Raw genomic sequence first — 20,125 nt, 5'->3', positions numbered from 1 at the left:
CGGCCATAATTTTACAGAATTTCATGACCCAAAAAATTGTCAACCCTTTATATCTTCTACCTTTTTAGATCTGTGCACAAAATAACTATAGTTTATAATTGAGAAAAACAAAGTGTATAAGAGAACAAAATTCCATATCAATACGTGGTTCACAGTGGGAGATATAGAACGGCCATAATTTTACAGAATTTCATTACCCAACAAATTTTCAACCCTTTATATCTTCTACCTTTTTAGATCTGTGCACAAAATAACTATAGTTTATAATTGAGAAAAACAAAGTGTAGAAGAGAACAAAATTCCATACCAATACGTGGTTCACAGTGGGAGATATAGAACGGCCATAATTTTACAGAATTTCATGACCCAACAAATTTTCCACCCTTTATATTTTCTACCATTTTAGATCTGTGCACAAAATAACTATAGTTTATAATTGAGAAAAACAAAGTGTAGAAGAGAACAAAATTCCATATCAATACGTGGTTCACAGTGGGAGATATAGAACGGCCATAATTTTACAGAATTTCATGACCCAAAAAATTTTCAACCCTTTATATCTTCTACCTTTTTAGATCTGTGCACAAAATAACTATAGTTTATAATTGAGAAAAACAAAGTGTACAAGAGAACAAAATTCCATACTAATACGTGGTTCACAGTGGGAGATATAGAACGGCCATAATTTTACAGAATTTCATGACCCAAAAAATTTTCAACCCTTTATATCTTCCACCTTTTTAGATCTGTGCACAAAATAACGATAGTTTATAATTGAGAAAAACAAAGTGTACAAGAGAACAAAATTCCATATCAATACATGTTTCACCGTGAGAGATATAGAACGGCCACAATTTTACAGAATTTCATGACCCAAAAAATTTTCAACCCTTTATATCTTCTACCTTTTTAGATCTGTGCACAAAATAACTATAGTTTATAAGTGAGAAAAACAAAATGTACAAGAGAACAAAATTCCATACCAATACGTGGTTCACAGTGGGAGATATTGAACGGCCATAATTTTACAGAATTTCATGACCCAACAAATTTTCAACCCTTTTATATCTTCTACTTTTTTAGATTTGTGCACAAATTACCTATAGTTTATAAGTGAGAAAAACAAAATGTACAAGAGAACAAAATTCCATACCAATATGTGGTTCACAGTGGGAGATATCGAACGGCCATAATTTTACAGAATTTCATGACCCAAAAAATTTTCAACCCTTTATATCTTCTACCTTTTTAGATCTGTGCACAAAATAACGATAGTTTATAGTTGAGAAAAACAAAGTGTACAAGAGAACAAAATTCCATACCAATACGTGGTTCACAGTGGGAGATATAGAACGGCCATAATTTTACAGAATTTCATGACCCAAAAAATTTTCAACCCTTTATATCTTCTACCTTTTTAGATCTGTGCACAAAATAACGATAGTTTATAATTGAGAAGAACAAAGTGTACAAGAGAACGAAATTCCATACCAATACGTGGTTCACAGTGGGAGATATAGAACGGCCATAATTTTACAGAATTTCATGACCCAACAAATTTTCCACCCTTTATATTTTCTACCATTTTAGATCTGTGCACAAAATAACTATTGTTTATAATTGAGAAAAACAAAGTGTAGAAGAGAACAAAATTCCATATCAATACGTGGTTCACAGTGGGAGATATAGAACGGCCATAATTTTACAGAATTTCATGACCCAACAAATTTTCAACCCTTTATATCTTCTACCTTTTTAGATCTGTGCACAAAATAACTATAGTTTATAAGTGAGAAGAACAAAGTGTACAAGAGAACAAAATTCCATACCAATACGTGGTTCACAGTGGGAGATATAGTATGGTCATAATTTTACAGAATTTCATGACCCAACAAATTTTCCACCCTTTATATTTTCTACCATTTTAGATCTGTGCACAAAATAACTATAGTTTATAATTGAGAAAAACAAAGTGTAGAAGAGAACAAAATTCCATATCAATACGTGGTTCACAGTGGGAGATATAGAACGGCCATAATTTTACAGAATTTCATGACCCAAAAAATTTTCAACCCTTTATATCTTCTACGTTTTTAGATCTTTGCACAAAATAACTATAGTTTATAATTGAGAAAAACAAAGTTTATAGGAGAATAAAATTCCATATCAATACGTGGTTCACCGTGAGAGATATAGAACGGCCACAATTTTACAGAATTTCATGACCCAAAAAATTTTCAACCCTTTTATCAGTGGTTCTTAACCATTTCATAGACGCGGAACACAATTATATGTATATATTTTTCTCGCGGAACACTAACATTAATTAATATGAAATTCGGTATTTAGCAAGAACTTAAAATTAAATTCAAATTAACAAAAAAAAGGAACAATTTTTTGTTTTCGTATTTTTCTTAAGTTTCTAAATTTCAATATATTTAAAATTGAAATTTCGCGGAACACTTGGACCGTATTCGCTGAACACCGGGTAAGAACCACTGCTCTAGAACTATATAGGACCACCTTACACTCACATTTAAACATGTTTACCACTCACTAGACTTAGATAGGACCACCTTGCACTAACATTTAACCATGTTGGCGACTCACTAGACTTATATAGGGCTACCTTACAAGCACATTTAACCACGTTTACGACTCACTAGACTTATATACCGTCTACCGGAAAGTTCTGTCCGTTTTTGGAATAAAACAAAATACAAATTTTTCTTACCAATAAACTTTATAAATAAACTTTATTAAATAATATAATTGCCATTATTATTAATGATATCTCGCCAGCGTGAGCGCAATTTATGTATTCCATTTTTGAAAAATGTATTTTTTTTTTGATGCGAGAAATTGAACCAGTACTTGTTTGATATCTACTTCATTTTTAAATGTTTCGCCCTTCAACAAATTTTGTAAGGACAAAAACAAGTGATAGTCGGAGGGTGCTAAGTTCGGGGAATATGGTGGATGCGACAGAATTTTCCAGCCTTGTTCTGCGATTTTTAGACAGGTAAACATGGTTAAATGTGAGTGTAAGGTGGTCCTATCTAAGTCTAGTGAGTGGTAAACATGGTTAAATGTAAGGTGGTCCTATCTAAGTATAGTGACTGGTAAACATGGTTAAATGTGAGTGTAAGGTGGTCCTATCTAAGTCTAGTGAGTGGTAAACATGGTTAAATGTGAGTGTAAGGTGGTCCTATGTAAGTCTTGAGAGTCACCAACATGGTATAGATGAGACACCAGACTGGTAGAATGAAGGTGCCAAGTTTGGGAAAGGTGATAATATTGATAGAGAAGAGGCACCAGCTAGGCGGAATAAAGATGTATTGGTCCGATTCTGGTTTAACCATTGGCAATGTTTGGTTTATAAATTTAATCTCTCATATTTTGATTAAATTAAAAAATTTAATCGTCCAAAGTGATTAAAACTAAATTTGGAATTTAATTCAATCAATTAAAATTCTGATTATTTAATTTTAATTTTAATCTTAATTTTTAGTTATGATTAAAAATTTTAATTGATTAAATTCCGATTAAGTTAAAAGTGAATTTAATTTTAATCAACTAATTTTGGCCGATTAAATTTTTTAATTTTAATCATGATTAAAATTAAATTTCGGTTTAATTCAATTGTTTTTTAATTGATTAAATTTTTGCCCAACTCTGATTGTGGGGTGATACTGATCAAGATGAAGGCAAATAGTTGAAAGAGATTAAAAAGGGGTGAATTAGAAATGGATTTTTGCTATTAATTGTTTTGAATGCAGAAGTATAGAATTAAGAATTAACTGCCCTGGTTTGTCTTAAGTCAATGTTCATATAAAATAAATATTGCAGGTGTTCATTCTTGAAGAGAAGTTACCATGGAAATACTTTTGTACTTCACACACAGCAAATTAAGAAATATGAAGTGTGGGGTAATATGTTCATCTCTCCTTGCATTCAAAATAAAACGCACAAAAATTAAGAAACCTTTGCTATTTTTAATTCAGCTCTACATTAAAATAATTATTCATCAACGAATAATAATCAAGGTATGGAAATATTGAGGTTGCGACCATCTGTTTTCTTAGAGAAATAGGCATCATGTTTAGGGCCTTACTAATGTTCATATGAAATAAATATTGCAGATGTTTATTTTTGAAGATCTTTACAAGGGAAGTTACCATGGAAATATTTACTTCTGTACCTCACACACAGAGAATCAAGAAATATGATGTGAGGGGTTAATATTTATAAAACCAAAGCCATGATTGTTATGTACCAGATATGTATGTCAACAACATTGATTACAGATAATTATTCCACCATTTTGAAAATGACTACAAATCCCTATTCATCTCTCCTTGCATTCAAAATAGAACCGATATAAAAATTAAGAACCCTTAGGAATTTTAAATTCAGCTCTACATTAAAATAATTATACACCAACGAATAATAATCAAGGTATGGAAATATTGAGGTTGCGGCCAACTATTTTCTTAGAGAAATTGGCGCAATGTTTTTAATATATTTAATTGGTGCATGTATTTAAAATTTTGTATTTAACACAGAAGTTAGGTTTTTCCGATGTTTAGTGTTTAAGGTTTTTGTTAATTGTTAATTTTGTTAACTGTTTTCTACATTACTTATTCTCTAAATTGTTTGTATTTTTGTATTTGTTATATCCAGGCCCTGAAGAATTGGCCATCTATCCCTACTGTTTGATGGCCATCTGTCCCGAATCCTAGAGAGAGCTGGCCAACATGATTAACATAACTCAACGCGTACTTTTTGACAGTTTTAGAAGTTAGGATTCATTAATGTATATAGTACTTCCTTAATATGTAAAAACGACACTAACATTTCGACAATACATTTGCTGCAGCACGCAATATGCAACTATCATACAATTTTTTGTTGAGACGATAATGTTTTTATTCTCTGAGTTAATTAATAACGCTTTGAAGCAGACCAAAATAAACTCACTTTAGTCAAACATGAACGTTCATCACTTGAGAGGTCACTCAGCGCCGTCGGACGACATTTCGGTTAAATTTCGGCTGTTGGCCATCTCTCCCGATTGGCCATCTCACCCGACTTTACCCTATAGAAAAAGAGAAAAAAAAATTCAAAGTTGGATGTTTTTCAACGTTACGCTTTTTCGTGCAGTTTTTGACGATCAACCCTTATACAACTGCCCTACCGGACAGTTTTAATAAAAACAATTTTTGAAAAGATTATTGATAACAAACCATTTTTTTATTCATTTTGATTGCCTCAGATATTGGGTTCATTTTTTTTTCATTTTTAATACTTAAACAAAAATTAAAAAAAAAACGAGATATCTCGACGAGACCGAGACCGAGTTCGAGACGAGCACTTGTCATACGAGACCGAGACCGAGACTGCATAAAGTCTCGCCTCGTCTCGGTCTCGTGCAGCACTAAATGCCACCCTGCACTTTGTGTACCAATGAAGTGTGAATGTACGAGTAAGTGAGGAAATATTAATGTTGTGACCAGCTGTATTCTTAGCAAAATTATGCAGTCTGAAGACCTAAAAATCATTATATCCTGTAGAGAGTGCTACCACTTGGTAGTTTCTCTCCTCCTGCCTTTCACGCATCCATTTATCTTTCATTCTTCCTGTTTACTTATTGTACGTATATACAGATTGTAAATAACGAAATAAATAAAAAAAAAGGATCGTACGTTTATATAAAGTCATTGGAATTGTATTGGGCTGCGTTAGTCAGTTTGCCTTGGTTATGCTGCTTTCCCCCCTCCTTTTTTTTGTAACTTCATTTTTGATGACTGCCATCAATTTACAGTTTTTATTTGTGTTGAAACATGAATGTGGAAGGTCAGATGAAAGTTGTGTGAAATGGATATCGGTTTGATAGGTGTTAGGTATTCTGGTATACATATGTCCTAGGTGTGGAAAGGAAATTTAAGAAATTTTATTTTAATAAAATAAGGAAATTTAAAGAAAGAAAAAGATTTGATGATGTTTTCTATGTCACCTCAACCAAATACAGGAATTCGTTTGTTTCAAAATCTATGAGTGAGAACAAACTAGGAAAGTCAGTTCATTCTCAGTTCTGGAATCGGCTAATTACCAATTTAAATGTACCCGTCAAAAGATCTCTTCTGAAACATAAAGGCATAGTTTACCTCCACTATGAGAACATTGGTGGATTTGGAATTCATAGAACCCAGGCAAATGCGGATAGCTTTGTTGAATTATAACCAACTGGTAAACTATAATAATAAAAAAAAAATCTAGGTGACAATTTCAAGAATCTGAAAAATCTAGTAGTAAAGAGGCTCCAACTACGTCAACTTTTCCATGCTTTCAAGATGTCTCAACCAAAAAAACCTCATCGCTAGATTCTGAACACAACAGGTTTCGCTCTAAAGATGGATTTCGCCCTTTAATTAGGGATTGTGAAATCCGATAGTTCTCAATCTGAAGGACACTTCCTGCGATTCTTGAATTTGGCTATGCTGACAAACCACCAACTTTGAACCAATTTCTAATAACTGACTTTTCTGATTCAGGGAACCGTACTCCTGATCGCAACTTAATTTCAAAAACTTTTCACAATCGTATTTTTTAACAGTAAGCAACTAATTAGCTAAGTAAAAAAAATCATGGTTCGAAAATTATTTATTAAGTGATAAAAGTCATTTATTACAATAATTGAGTACTAAAATTCGAATATAAAGTTTATGATAGTTCTTACAGAGAGAGAGTGACAAGATGAGGTACATAAAGCTTGGAAACAGTATTTTAAGCTGAACATAGAACAGTATTAAGTAGGACACGCTTGAAATTACTAAAACTAATTTTACAATAAAAAAAATTGAAATTTTTGATGAAATTATGCTTGTGGGCTACACAATAAATTCTAACCAAAAAAATCAAGATGTTTAAAGACAGCAATTCAAATTTCTGATCCAAAAAAGTAATCTAGCTAAATTTACAAAAAGCCAATAAAGTAAATGTTAAACAATTTTTTTAATCCACTTAAGCAAATATATATATTATTATCTCTCATGATTGGAGACTTAACATTTGACTTCAAGAAAGTGTGCAACCACTTGATTATGCTTAATTAAACTGAATCCAAAATTTGGATTTTTTTTTTACAGACGTGAACGAAAAAAGTAACATTATAAATAAAATTAGCGAACAACTAATACAACCATACAACTATGTACTTTACATGAGTTATAGTCAGAGGCGGACAAAAATATTTTTGATATAAATTACTCACATTAACACATTAAATAAAATAAAAAAAAAAACGGGCACAGGACTTAGTAATCAATACACCGGATCTCGCCCGATAATTGCTGAACCATAGTGGTGCTTCGAACTTATAAGAACTTTAATTGGCAATTAAGATTATACGAAACAAGTTTATTCTAATTTATTTAAGAAAACTACAAAGAGTTATGTTTCTTAAGATTAAGTTTCTAACTAAACAAAATTATCACAAAATTAAAAACCAAAACATAAAACTCGCCGCAGGATCAATCTTGGTCAATCAATCAATCAATCATCTTGAGCTTACTACTCGAAATTTAATTAAAATAATAATACGAAACCTAGTTAAATACTGGGATAGGGATTAACAAATTATACCACGCAAATTATATGTTAGGCATAATCACTTTTGCTTTCGAAATGATGTAAGATGTTAAATTAAGTTTGTTAGGATAAAAACACAGAAGGACATCACTTTTATTATATTTATAGCTATTACTAAACTTTAAATTTATACGTTGAAAAAGTAACTAGTTTGGCTCTTCTTGCTTTAAGGGTATAAATTAAATGATACTGGGTAATTTATAACGTATAAATATAGTAACGTCCTCTTCTGAAATATTTAATTCTACAGAAACTTCAAGGCCCCTTCTTCAAGTAGAAGTGCAACTTAAATATCAGTAAATAACTACAAGGTGGTCTGAACTGTCTCACTCGTTAGTTAATATTTATTTTATTGTCCAAGAATTCTGTATTCACTGAGTACTGATTAATGGCACTAAAACCTTTGAAATATATTTCATAAGAGCATTTCAACAAAAATTGACTACATACCAATTATATAGTAGAATAATTATACTAGCGACAGTAACATCTAAAATGTAGTGTCTATAAGTCGAGAACATGTCATAATACGATCGTCATATAACGACAATCTAGCGGCCTGGCGTGAACTTCTTGCACGACGCACAGACGGAGGTAGATCTCCGGGAGTTCGGATCCTGCCAGAAAGTTCTTTCAGTCTCTTACTATCTTCTTCGTCTTCGTACAAATTGGAATTGTAAGACGTCGTGGTTAATACGTCCAAGGAGGAAGGCCTTATGGCATTTACATTGTTACTGTTATTTACTACTCGGGCATTTTCAAATGGTGAAACGATTACCTGCAACAGAAACAATATCGTCGGGTAAACAATTACTAAAGAGAGAGAAGGAATTAGCTTGTGCGGTTAGCATATTGGATTCCCACGCGGGGACTCTGGGTTCAAATCCAGCTGCTGGCCCTTAGATTTTCTCTTCCTAAGAGCTTCTTACAGTTCACTGTCCGGTGATAGTGTTGCCTGTAACGAGAGAACACCATCCAGAGGCCAGCAGTGCACTAAAAAAAGCTCCGAAGTCATTAACCTGATGTTGACGCGCCTTAAATTAAAAAAAATATTAAAATAGCGTGAAATTTTTTTTAAAGAACCTACCCTTGTGAGTAAAGAGTTATAATCATCTCTTATTTGTTTAGATTGCATTTTAGCAGCATCCGTATTGACTTGTTTTGCAGTTGTAAATCCTCGATTGTGGAACGAAGACATTGCATCGTTAAGTGGAACAGCAACTGCATTCGGCACCATGGACACTTTTTCTCCAACTATATCAACTTTTCCATGCTTTCGAGATGTCTCAACCACAAAAACCTCATCGCTAGATTCTGAACATAACAGGTTTCGCTCTAAAGATGGATTTCGCCCTTGATAAGGTTGAATAGCACTCCACAAATCTTTTGCAACTGCAACACAATGAGTGCTATTCTAAATTTAAGAAACAGGTTACATTTTAGTGGCCAATGAAAATAATACGTACATGTATTAACGTTGGTCGTAAACGATTCGCTGGGAGACATTGTTACCATTGTTTCTACCGTTTCTTCTGAAGCCCCTCCATCAACCATTTCCCGTTCACCTGTGACACAATCAAAATTCTTTTTTTTGCAATGAAAATTTTAGAAAATTCATGGCTTTTTACTAAAGTAGAGAGTATTCAAATCGTACTAGTGAATAGTTTTCATCCAAAAATAGAGCAAAATAATTAAAACCAGGCTAGTAGTAAATCATAACATATTCACATTCATTGATATTCAATTTCGCCTTTATCTTAAAAGTAAAATAATCGCCCATTTTTCAGGCAGGGCTAAACGTCTAACTACCAATTCAGGTGGCTAGACGTAGGCGCTTTCACAGTCGACTATACTATTAAAAATGTTTCCACGCTTCATAACCAATACAAAAACAGCTTTTTACTTAACTAGTTAACCTAACGAAACTGCTGGAGCACTTATGTACTCGAAATTTGTATTATTTTTTAAAGACAAAATGAACTCAAGAGAAAAAGAGATAACAATTTATATATATTTGAATATTAAGAATCAATAAATATAAATAAGTAATATAAGGAACATGCAAAAAAAGAGGGTTTCAACCTTTAAACGTGTCTGACGATTCCAAATTGTTATAGTTGCTGTAACTACTATTTTGACTGAAGAAACCATTTTGGTTCATCGTTGGACTGACACTGCCCACTTGGGAAGAACCTATAAAATTAATGTATTTATTTATCCACAAATGATGTTTACTTGGAATTCATAAAAATTAATGTTGGTCTTGTTTCGGAGATTTTTATTTGCATTGCACACTTCATACATGTGTCCAATACATAATTTATTTAAATATCTAATCTTTAAAGATAGTCGCATATTAAGTATTATAGTTTCAATTCTCAAGTCACTAGTTATAAATTCATTTTAAAATTAAAATTCTATACAATTATTGCTAAACAAGCCTGGCTATTTAGCCTAATTATGTTGTCTAACAGTCAAGTTACACACAAAAACAGATAGCTGATTTGTTCCATTCTAGCTCATCATCAAACATTTACCGCACTCTAAGTGGGACCTAGGGGACATAATAGCTTTAATAGTTTTCTAACAAGACTGAAATTACTACATGAACGAATAATTTTTCTGGCGTTAATTTTATCAATCATGTGTTGCTTAAAAGTTTTTGGTATTTTACATTTATCCAGTTTGATTTTTTTTTTGTAATTGACATTTTCTTATACAGCCAAATATACTTAAATACTGATATATCAAACATGAAAGAGCCGAATTATTTTTCACAAATTCAACCACGAAATTGACCGATCGCATCCATACAATAAATACTCGCTCTGGCGAGTATATTGGCATAAATACATGCACATTGTAATTCTAAAGAAACTAACATAACTAATTTATACCTATCACGCCAACATTCGTATTGGTTCAGCTTATTTTTTTCTAAGGCAATACACAAAAAAATGGTTATTAATAAAAAAAAAAACAAACCAATTCTTTGCTGTTAATGTAAATAATAAAATAAAAAATTAAGCAATTTTGCTCACTTATGTAACATAAGTAACTATAGCAACTTAAAATACTACATTCCACAAAAAAAAAATTATTAAAAATTTATTTCATATCAGGATCGAGAAGTACTTGATTGTGTTACATCTGAGTCCAATCATTATTAAATAGAAGTTACAAGAGACAGTGAGAAAAAATAAAAATATTTCAAAGAGTTTCGATAAGAATTAAAATAGAAGAAACTTATTTATTGTAGTATGCCGAATAATTGGTACGATTGGAATTTAAAATATAAAACTCTGGGAGTCAATACAGAATCACAAAAATAAGAAAGTAAATCCAGTAAAATGAAGATTAAGTTCTTACTTAACTGCTGTTCTCTCACAATTAGTTAAGCGCTTTTTTTTTCTTTTTTTTTAAGAGAGTAATAAAACAATATTTTTAAAAGGAAAACACATCTTACCTCTACAAATATGGCTTATTCTTTCTTGAACACATAAAGCTGTTAATCTAGCCTCTCCATCTTGGTCGGTACAATCTTCAACGGTTTCTCTTAATGTTCTTGTAGCGAGCGTATTTTTCCATTCTAATGGAAACAGTGGACGCGCTTTATTCCTACAAACTAATACCTGCATATCTTCTAAAGTAGGATGCAGTCCTATGAACGAGGTCAAAAACAATATAATCAAATTATGTTAAGAGCGATTTAACTTGTAGTGAGTACTTCACACAACTAATCACCTATTTCTTTTTCAAAAGGTAACGCATATTCTGGTACATCGGAAGCTTTACTATAAAAATCTACAACTCTTATTGATAATTCCCATAATACTAAACCAAGGGCATAAACGTCAATCTGTTTGAGTGATGATTCACAATCCCTGAGATTCACTGCACCTTCGAGAACTTCTGGAGCCATGTAGCGAAGAGTACCTACCTAGAAGTGGGCATGTTCATTTTTAATTATGTCTAGTTTTCCAGTGAGAAAATATGGTGTAAAGTAAAATTTTTGATAGCGATACCAACATCATTTATGCTCTTTGCTTCTGCGTGCTGTTCTTCACCAAGAGTATAGTAATGACAACCTGTTATTTTAACAGCAAGTCCTAAATCAGCAATACAACAGCTGAGATCATCTTTTACAAGAATATTTCTTGTATTAATATCACGGTGTGTGACACAAGGTTTCCATTTACCTAAAGACAGAGTAGAAAAAATATTTTACTTTTTTTAGATAAACCGCAATGTTTAACTACTTGACGAAAAATATTCACCGATTTAAACATTTGCCGTTTAAACTTTGCCATTTATTTTATTTTTTTGCGCAGACCGAAAAGTATTTTTTGCCATTTCCTCGGATTTTATTTACTGATATTTTTTGGCGTGAGTTATTTAAAAACATATATATCTTACCTTAAAGATATTTTCTAAAAATTATTTAAAGATATTTTTTTACGAAGTCAAAGCCTGAATTGGTGTATCTTTTAGCAAAGTTGACGCAGGTCGGGACTGCTGGACATTTAACATTAAATTTTAAATAAAATATGGTTTTTATTAAATAATAAATATTATATACATTTAAATTTTTTTTTTTTTACATTAATTACATTATGAGAAAGTACTTTTCAGGCAACGGTTAGAAAAAGTATTTTAATAAAATTATTTCAAACTTGACAAAATTATTATTGCTGTACTATTTTACAGATATAGGTGTAATTTGATAATGCTTCCTTTGATTTACCAGTAAGCACACTAAATAAAACAATGACACCAAATCGAGCCTAGCGTCTCTCAGAACTCTTTAAAATTAAGTTTCGTGGTAACCATCTAATAAAAGGATATTTTGACATGTGTAGATTAGGAAAAAAAAACAAAGAAAATCGTAGGAGCTATTTTTAAGAAATGATAAAAATAAGATGGACCTATTACTGCAACTAGTCACTCGCGGTTGATGAAATTTAACAAAACCTTAAACTGAATGCACTACATGAAATATTAAATTTGAAGTTCTATAGCAATACCATCCCAAATAAAACGACTTTTCCTAATTCTGAAAACTTTAAAAATTTGATATTTTCGGTAAAAACACAAGTTCATTTTTAAGTTAAAAATTTATTCTTATAAGGAAGGAAAATTATGGAGTAAATTAATTGTCTTTAAAAAGATTAATTGATTGATTAATAGCAGTGCCTAATAATAATCACACAAAATAAAACATACCTTGTTTATGTATTTCTGTGTGTAAATATGCTAATCCTGTTGAGACTGAAAGAGCCATTTTCGTAAAAGTTACTAAGTCGACTGTATTTTTCCTTAAATATTCTTGAAGATTTCCTAAGGGGCAATAAGAGAGGACCAACATTAAACGTCCGTCTCCGTCCTTTCTTTTTATTTCGTCACAACCTAGAAATTTTAGAATATTTAATTTCTCTAAAATAAAACATAATTCAGCTTTTAAGATTAGTAATACAAAATTCGTGAATGTTCTTAAAACAAAGCGATGAAACCAACTGAAACCTATAGCCATTTTAAATCTTAAACACTATGATTTTAATAAGACGCTCTGAACTTATTAAAATATTCTTACTATTGGTAGCTTGAAAACACAAAAGGTATTTTTTTTTATGAAGCTACGAGTACTCCTTGATTTTCTTTTATAGGAAAACGATGTTTATAACTGATAAATAGAAGTTTTATTGAGCTCTAATAAGGATGCTGCAAACTAGATCTATATAACAGTTACCCTTCCGTACTAATAAAGCGCCCTTTAGTGATGTCTAAAAAAGATTGAAGATAGTATCCTCTATAAGACTGCAAAATTAAGGATTAATTAATTACTTGATAATGATATTAAGTTAACTGAGAATTTAGCCAAAATTCAATAAAATTATAAAGACTGCAGGGCCAATTTACTGATTATGCAATTTAGATTATGATCCTTGGGGATGAGCCAGAAAAATTACGGCATCCCAACCCAGAGGGACTATTATGACTCCCACTAGTTCTGTCTGTTAAACTATACTAAGCATTTGTATTCTTCAAGAACCAAACCCTGACACCATCCCTTTGCATTTGTACAATACGTGCAATGCAGTTTCTCACTTCTAGCTCACAGAACCTACATAGATTATTCTCTACCAGCCGGGCGATGCATGTGTTTCGGTATACTATGATGACCTGTGGGGAGGCCGAAGATCATACGAATGGCTGCCAAAACTTATTGTAATAGTGTCGCAGTAATTTGGGCGAATTGATAAACGTTTTCGCCTGCTTCTGTCCTGGGTTCCATGCACCACTGCTGCGACCTGTAGGGCATTCATCTTCCGATTACTCAAAAGCAACGAAAATGTTCGGGTTCCGTGAAAGGTTTAGTGGTCTAGAGGAAGGAGACAAAGAGCCCAGGTTTATTGGTAATAAACCTTGGCTCCTTGTCTCCTTCCTCTTTGAAGGGCTGGCCTCTTTGAGCTATATTTAGGAGCTGTAGTATCAGAAAGAAGGCAAAAACTGTGGCTGGGACTAATGTAGTGTATGTGAGCTTACCCGTTCAACAGCCTCATTGCTGCTGCTCAAGATTAAAAATAAATTCAAAGAACGATTTTGAATAAAAAAAGAATAATACAACTCAACAGGGCTGTTGTTTACTTAAAGGAACATCCAATGAACGACTCCAAGGAAGAGTGATGCAAAGTACTTTATTGTGAAAGATATTAATTTTAAGAAAATATCTATAATTATCTTTATTTGCTAGCATTAGTACACTTATACAATTTTTCCATCACCATTATTATTACTGAAAGGTTACCTGTCCAGTTTTTGAGTGGAGACAACGGTCTGAATGAATATTACTCCTGATGGCTTGTTTGCATCCAACATTCATAAAAACTGCCTAACTAAATTTCATACATTAATTTTAACTTAATTTTTGAATAAGTTATAATCTGAGTTTAAAATAATTTGTAGTTTTTATTTTTAAAAAACTACATTTATAAGAGAATAAATTTCTAGTTTAAAATACCTACTCCAAAACAACTAAACAACTAGTATAAATTTCACAACTAGTTCAATGATGCTTAAATTTTGCTACTGTCAGCCTCATCAGAAAAATGAGTAACAAACCGAAAGATTCGCTCGCTTTCCACCTCATAAAATCAAAAATTATCAAACAAGTTCCGCAATTAAAAATAAAGTACAGGTTTATAAAGTAGGGAAAAAAAATCAGTAGTATAATTACCGAAATAGGTCAAAAAAGAAGGGTGTTGCATAAAAGGCAAACTATATATATCCTTCTCATTATAAAAGTAATTGCTTTTATGTATTGGAAACATTTTGACTGCTACCTGCTGGTCTTTCACTTTACCTAACCAAACAATACTATACCTTCCCTGTCCTGAAACAAAATTTTAACAGTAGTAATTAGTTACACAATTTCACGAGAAACATTAGTTGAATATGTATAAAGTTAGCACTACTAACCTACGACTCTATCGAGATTTAAATGCGCCACTGAATAAGTATTGTTTACACCCTGTAGAGATTTATCAGGAGACATCCGAAAAAGTCGTTGATCTTGACTTACATTATTTTTGGCATTAGCTGGAGCTGTCCATCGACGGGATAGCAATATTGATATAACAATAAGCACCATTACGAGGGCGGCACATCCTCCAAAAACTATTGCTTTCCTTTCATTACAGCCAGTTGCAACATCCTCCTCACTTTTATCTAAGTAGACAATAGATTATTACAGATTTTCGAAATTAAATAAAAACAATATTCTTTATTTCCATTAATGCAACTACAACAGGTCACATAAATAAAAATTCAGTCTTAAGTAGTCTCAGGACTAAGATTTTATAAAAAAAAAAGTAAAAACAAAATAAACTTAAATAACTAAGTGTTAATAATCCAATTTGAAATTAAATTTCCTATAAGCAAAACAGTAACTAATTAAAATTCAATTATTTCCTCATCATAATCAAATTCTTAAGAGGTGTGAGGATAAATTGCAACACCAAAGTAATAATCAACTAAATTAAATCATGTGATAAGAGGGCGGATTTGGTTAAGAAATCAAGCTACTATATATTTGTAGCTAAAAAGTTAATAGTTTATAGCCCCTTTTTCACGACACTCAATTTGATGGTTGGACGTTAAGCCCGCCATAAAAAAAGTGTACGATTAATATACTAAATTATGTGGATAACAAATTAGGATAACATATCTTCAAATGTGAAACAGATTAAACTTGATAATGATCATTGTTTTAAATATGTTTTCAGTTATACACTAATTAATATTGTTGTTTAGCTTTTATACAGCTTTTATTTCTCTTATTTATTTATCTTTAAAAAGAAATGAATGAAATTTTATCTACAAAGTTAAAGTTATCTTGAAAACAGAAATTTCAAACGTCCTTCTTTCTAGTTCTAATTAATTGCACACAAGTTGGATACACAATTTCATTTTTAAAAGTACAAACATTAAATAACTCAAGATTGTCTAGTATGCACAATGCATTACTCATAGCTTCGCTCCAAACGATACCAAAATAGTTTCAAACGATTGAACAATTCAAACTATTGAAGAATTAATTGTAAATTATAAACGTACGATTAACAAACATTAACGTACTTTTCAGTAGCGATCATCAGTGTTAGGAGTTCCGACGTCACCTGAAAAGATCGTCAGCTTACGCCAGTACATTAACCGGACTTGAACCAAATCTGATTGTTGTTTACTACGTTTCGAAAAGTTGAGAAGACTGTGACGCTTCTTCTTATTGCAAAAGAAAAAAACAAGGAGTAACAAATATCGTTTTAATTTGTTTGCTCTCTAAAAGACCCATGTATCTTACCAGTTTCAGCAATCCATTATCCATTAGCACCACACACTTGCACAGTAATATTATTTGGAAAATAATCTACGATATATTAAAAAATGCAGAGTAGGAGCCCGAATTCTATTTATTACCTTTTAGTAATAAGTCTATTACCTTTTTGACTATTTGAAGTTCCCTCTGAGTTTACATCACTATCAGCTTTATTTGCATTATCCTCTACCTTAATTGTGGTAAAGTTTATATTCCCATTGCAAAAATCACCAATGCAACAGCAGAAACCATTTCTCCGTAATTCTCTTTTAGAAGGTAGCGGATTACACACACCAACAGAACAATCATTTATACCTGAAGCTTCCCAACATCCTAAAAGCCAATTCCAACTTATTATCTTTTGAAGATGTAATTATATTATCATTTAATCAAACTTTAAGAGGAAGCATCTTAGTTCGTTGTTATTACTATTATTCGATTTAAGAATGCAGACCAACAATAAACAGTGCCATAGAAATCTTAAGAGCAATCGTAAATCATCACTATCACCTCACATAAGTGAGACTGAACAGGCTATTACAAAACATAAAAACCTAACTGCTCAGAAAGGAGACTTGTTTATTACAATAAAAAATCTATAATGTTGCGCTAGGTTTTGGAAATCATAAAACCCTATATCGTGATGGTTGATTTTTCAACGATATGAACTTATATATAGACTTTGAAATGGCATACGACACTGTCTCACGGATAGGACTCATGTAGTGCTTGAAAAACTTGGGAATTCCTTTCAAGATAATTTAGGCTTCTCAGAATGACATTAAGTCACACATATGAGAAGGTAGCCGTTCAAGGAAAAGTTACAAAGGGATTCTCTATTAGTCAAGGCCTGAGACAAGGTGATCCGGTCTCACCAGTCCTCTTCGACCTGATACTGGAATCAGCTATAAGAAACATAGAGGTGAATGCTGGGGGAAACATCTACAACAGGACCATCTAATATCTGGCATATGCTGATGATGTAGCAATAATCGCAAGATCAGCTGCGGATTTGAAAAAGGCCTACACTGAGCTGGAATATGGGGCTGCTACATATGGGCTTAAGGTGAATGAGGGTAAGACAAAATATATGGTGACAACTAGGAGAGCAAGAAGATTTCGCAGCCTACAAGTTGCTCAGCACGTTTTTAATGGCGTATTTGGGTGCCACCCTTACTTCAAAAAACGAGGTAAAGGAGGACATAACCAGTCGGATTGCAGCTGCAAATGGGTGCCTACGGACATTAAACCCGATCCTCCGAAAAAGGGACATCTCAAGAAATGCCAAACTCACCATTTACAGGACCCTTATCAAACCAGTCCTATTATATGGCTCAGAAACATGGACGCTAACCTCAGCGGATGAAAGTACGCTGAACTGCTGGGAGAGAAAGGTATTGAGAAGGATTTATGGCCCGGTGGTGGAGAATGGTACTTACAGATGTAGGAAAAATGCTGAGCTGAGGGAGCTTTTTAGGGAGGCGAACATTGTAAAGAGCATTAAGCTGGGAAGACTACGCTGGTTGGGGCACCTCCACAGAATGGACCAAGGTAGAGCACCTCGCATCGCCTATGAAGAGCATCCTGGAGGCAGAAGGCCTAGAGGGAGGCCAAGACTAAGATGGTTGAACAAGGTGGAGAAGGACCTCTCCAAGTTAAATGCGGGAGGATGGAGAAGGAAAGCGAGTGATAGAACGGCTTGGAGTGAATTGTTGAAGGACGTCAAGGCCGTACAAGGGCTGTAGAGCCATGGAGTAAGTAAGTAAGTAAAAGACCAATAATTGCGTGGACCTTTATCTAAGATTGCTACATGAATATTCGTTCACATCTTTCGATGTAACAGATATGAATTAAAGGCCACTATTTGGATACACCAAATATCTGAACAGTAATACCTCCGATGATATAAGTGTAAAAAATAGAAGTTATTCCTCATCAATGTGCTCACCTACCTTGATAAATAATAACGATTTGAGTGCCATTGGGTTTAATATTTTCCATTCTCCAGAAGGTATAACAAGAACGAGTATCTCTCTGACATTCTACCTTTTGATTTCTTCTTTCCTGTATAAGTGTTTATATTAATTTTTATTTTACAAAGCTCGCAAAAATAAATGGAACAAACTTGCAACTAATTTTATCTTAATTAAAGATTAGATTTATTAGAGAATAAAACTTGATTTTGGGGGGGGCATCGACGTCTATGGTAATATTCGAATTCTGTTTAATTCTTACTAGTAAAACGTACATTACACTGAAATGGCATCTTTATAGAGAAAACTGTAATATATTGAAAAATAATACCTAGAACGTGAAAAGGACTTTTCTGAAACTTCTACATAGTACTGATTCTAAGACTGTACTGTTCGTTTTAGAGGAAAATTGCCAAAGAAGTACTAAACTCTTTTCGGCATCAGAAATGTGGGGGAAGGTCAGCGTCTGCTGTGTTCGAATGAAAGTTGCATGTTATAACCTGCGGCCAGAACCAAATGAACTTTCGTTGCGGTACATTAAAATAAACCAGCAAGTTGGCGAGGAAGAATGCGGCGAGATTTCCTTCCAACATCTGAACGGTTCGCAAGGCAGTGAAAAAAGAATTGGAAGGCCATTGTTGCTGTGACCGGATAGAGAGTTCAAGAGGTCAAATTTGCCTCCAAATCCGCAACTGAATAAAGCAGTAAAAATAAGGACGCCTGGAGCAAAAATGAAGAGCAGGATTGACTCAAGTCCCACTCAGTGGATTGTATTATTTTATTGTTTTCACAACAAAAGTGAACTTTTACCTCTTTGTGTTGCAATATATCTCCTATGTCATCAGATATGTGGGTCTCATTGCTGTAAGTACAGAATCTCGATATTACCGTTCCTGTTAAAATAAATTTTAGCATTTTAAAAATTATTTTTTAATACATTTTTTCTCCTTCCAAATTTAACGACATAGAATCTATATTATTAGAAATTAATGACAGAGTAAATGTACAAAATGTTTTTCTTAATTTAAACGTAAGATAAAAATAATTACCTTGGGTCCAGAACAAAATAGTTGCAATTAACATTAATCCAAACATTATGTGCACATACTTCAGATTATGAACTTATTAAGTTACACTTAGCATTAAAATATAATTCGAAAATTCTTAGAATATATTGTCCATTCAACAATCAGGCACTGCGTTATCTTACTAATTCAATTTCAGCAGGCATCAAAGCAGGATATTAACGATAATTTGTAACATTCTTATTAGTCTACTACTGTTCTCTTCATTTAATGTATTCTTATTTAGTGAGATTGAAGTTACAACAGATGAAATTCACGGAGAATAATTCTGTATTAATAAATGCGACATAAGGCCTCAAGTATCAATTATGGGACATTCACAACCTCGACATGGCGAACTAAAACAACAATCAATTATCCGAAATTATAAAAACAAATTTGCGTTAACAGGATAAATTTCAAGACCTACTCAAGACAGAGCATAACATGCACATCTATTAAAAGCCGATTTCCGAAACTAAAACTATCTTCTATATCAGTATTCATTATTCTCCCCATGACAAACCTATCATACTTACTACTACTACTTCTACTTAGTATCAAAC

At 32.6% G+C, this 20,125-nt stretch overlaps 1 protein-coding gene and 1 long non-coding RNA gene across 2 annotated transcripts in view; one reads left to right on the top strand and one right to left on the bottom strand.

Moving 5' to 3' along the window:
* Nucleotides 1–7,507, top strand: part of LOC141453674 (uncharacterized) — a 25,937-nt gene extending 18,430 nt beyond the window's left edge. The window contains exons 7-9 of the long non-coding RNA XR_012458117.1: nt 3,850–4,046; nt 4,143–4,283; nt 6,742–7,507. This is a non-coding gene — a long non-coding RNA (uncharacterized lncRNA). The remainder of the gene's footprint in view (nt 1–3,849; nt 4,047–4,142; nt 4,284–6,741) is intronic.
* On the bottom strand, nt 6,646–20,125 carry wit (kinase protein wishful thinking). The gene is made up of 14 exons (XM_074127154.1): nt 19,545–20,125; nt 19,306–19,388; nt 18,475–18,586; nt 16,646–16,855; nt 15,127–15,375; nt 14,885–15,040; nt 12,874–13,056; nt 11,680–11,849; nt 11,395–11,590; nt 11,117–11,311; nt 9,733–9,843; nt 9,117–9,215; nt 8,738–9,042; nt 6,646–8,428 (listed from the first exon to the last, which is right to left on the bottom strand). Exons 1-14 carry the CDS (start codon nt 19,588–19,590, stop codon nt 8,141–8,143), a joined length of 2,403 nt encoding a protein of 800 aa, XP_073983255.1. The 5' UTR covers nt 19,591–20,125; the 3' UTR covers nt 6,646–8,140.

Source organism: Rhodnius prolixus, unplaced genomic scaffold (assembly GCF_049639745.1).
Source record: "Rhodnius prolixus isolate KJV_2025 unplaced genomic scaffold, Rpr scaffold_3, whole genome shotgun sequence".
Taxonomy (NCBI): domain Eukaryota; kingdom Metazoa; phylum Arthropoda; class Insecta; order Hemiptera; family Reduviidae; genus Rhodnius; species Rhodnius prolixus.
This window is presented reverse-complemented; position numbering and strand designations above follow the sequence as displayed.

Coding starts and splice junctions, on each gene's coding strand:
- wit (XM_074127154.1), bottom strand. CDS start 19,590: ATGTTTGGATTAATGTTAATTGCAACTATTTTGTTCTGGACCCAAG. Junction 16,856..18,474: donor AATCGTTATTATTTATCAAG/GTAGGTGAGCAC, acceptor ATTGGCTTTTAG/GATGTTGGGAAGCTTCAGGT. Junction 11,312..11,394: donor ACCTTTTGAAAAAGAAATAG/GTGATTAGTTGT, acceptor CCTCGTTCATAG/GACTGCATCCTACTTTAGAA.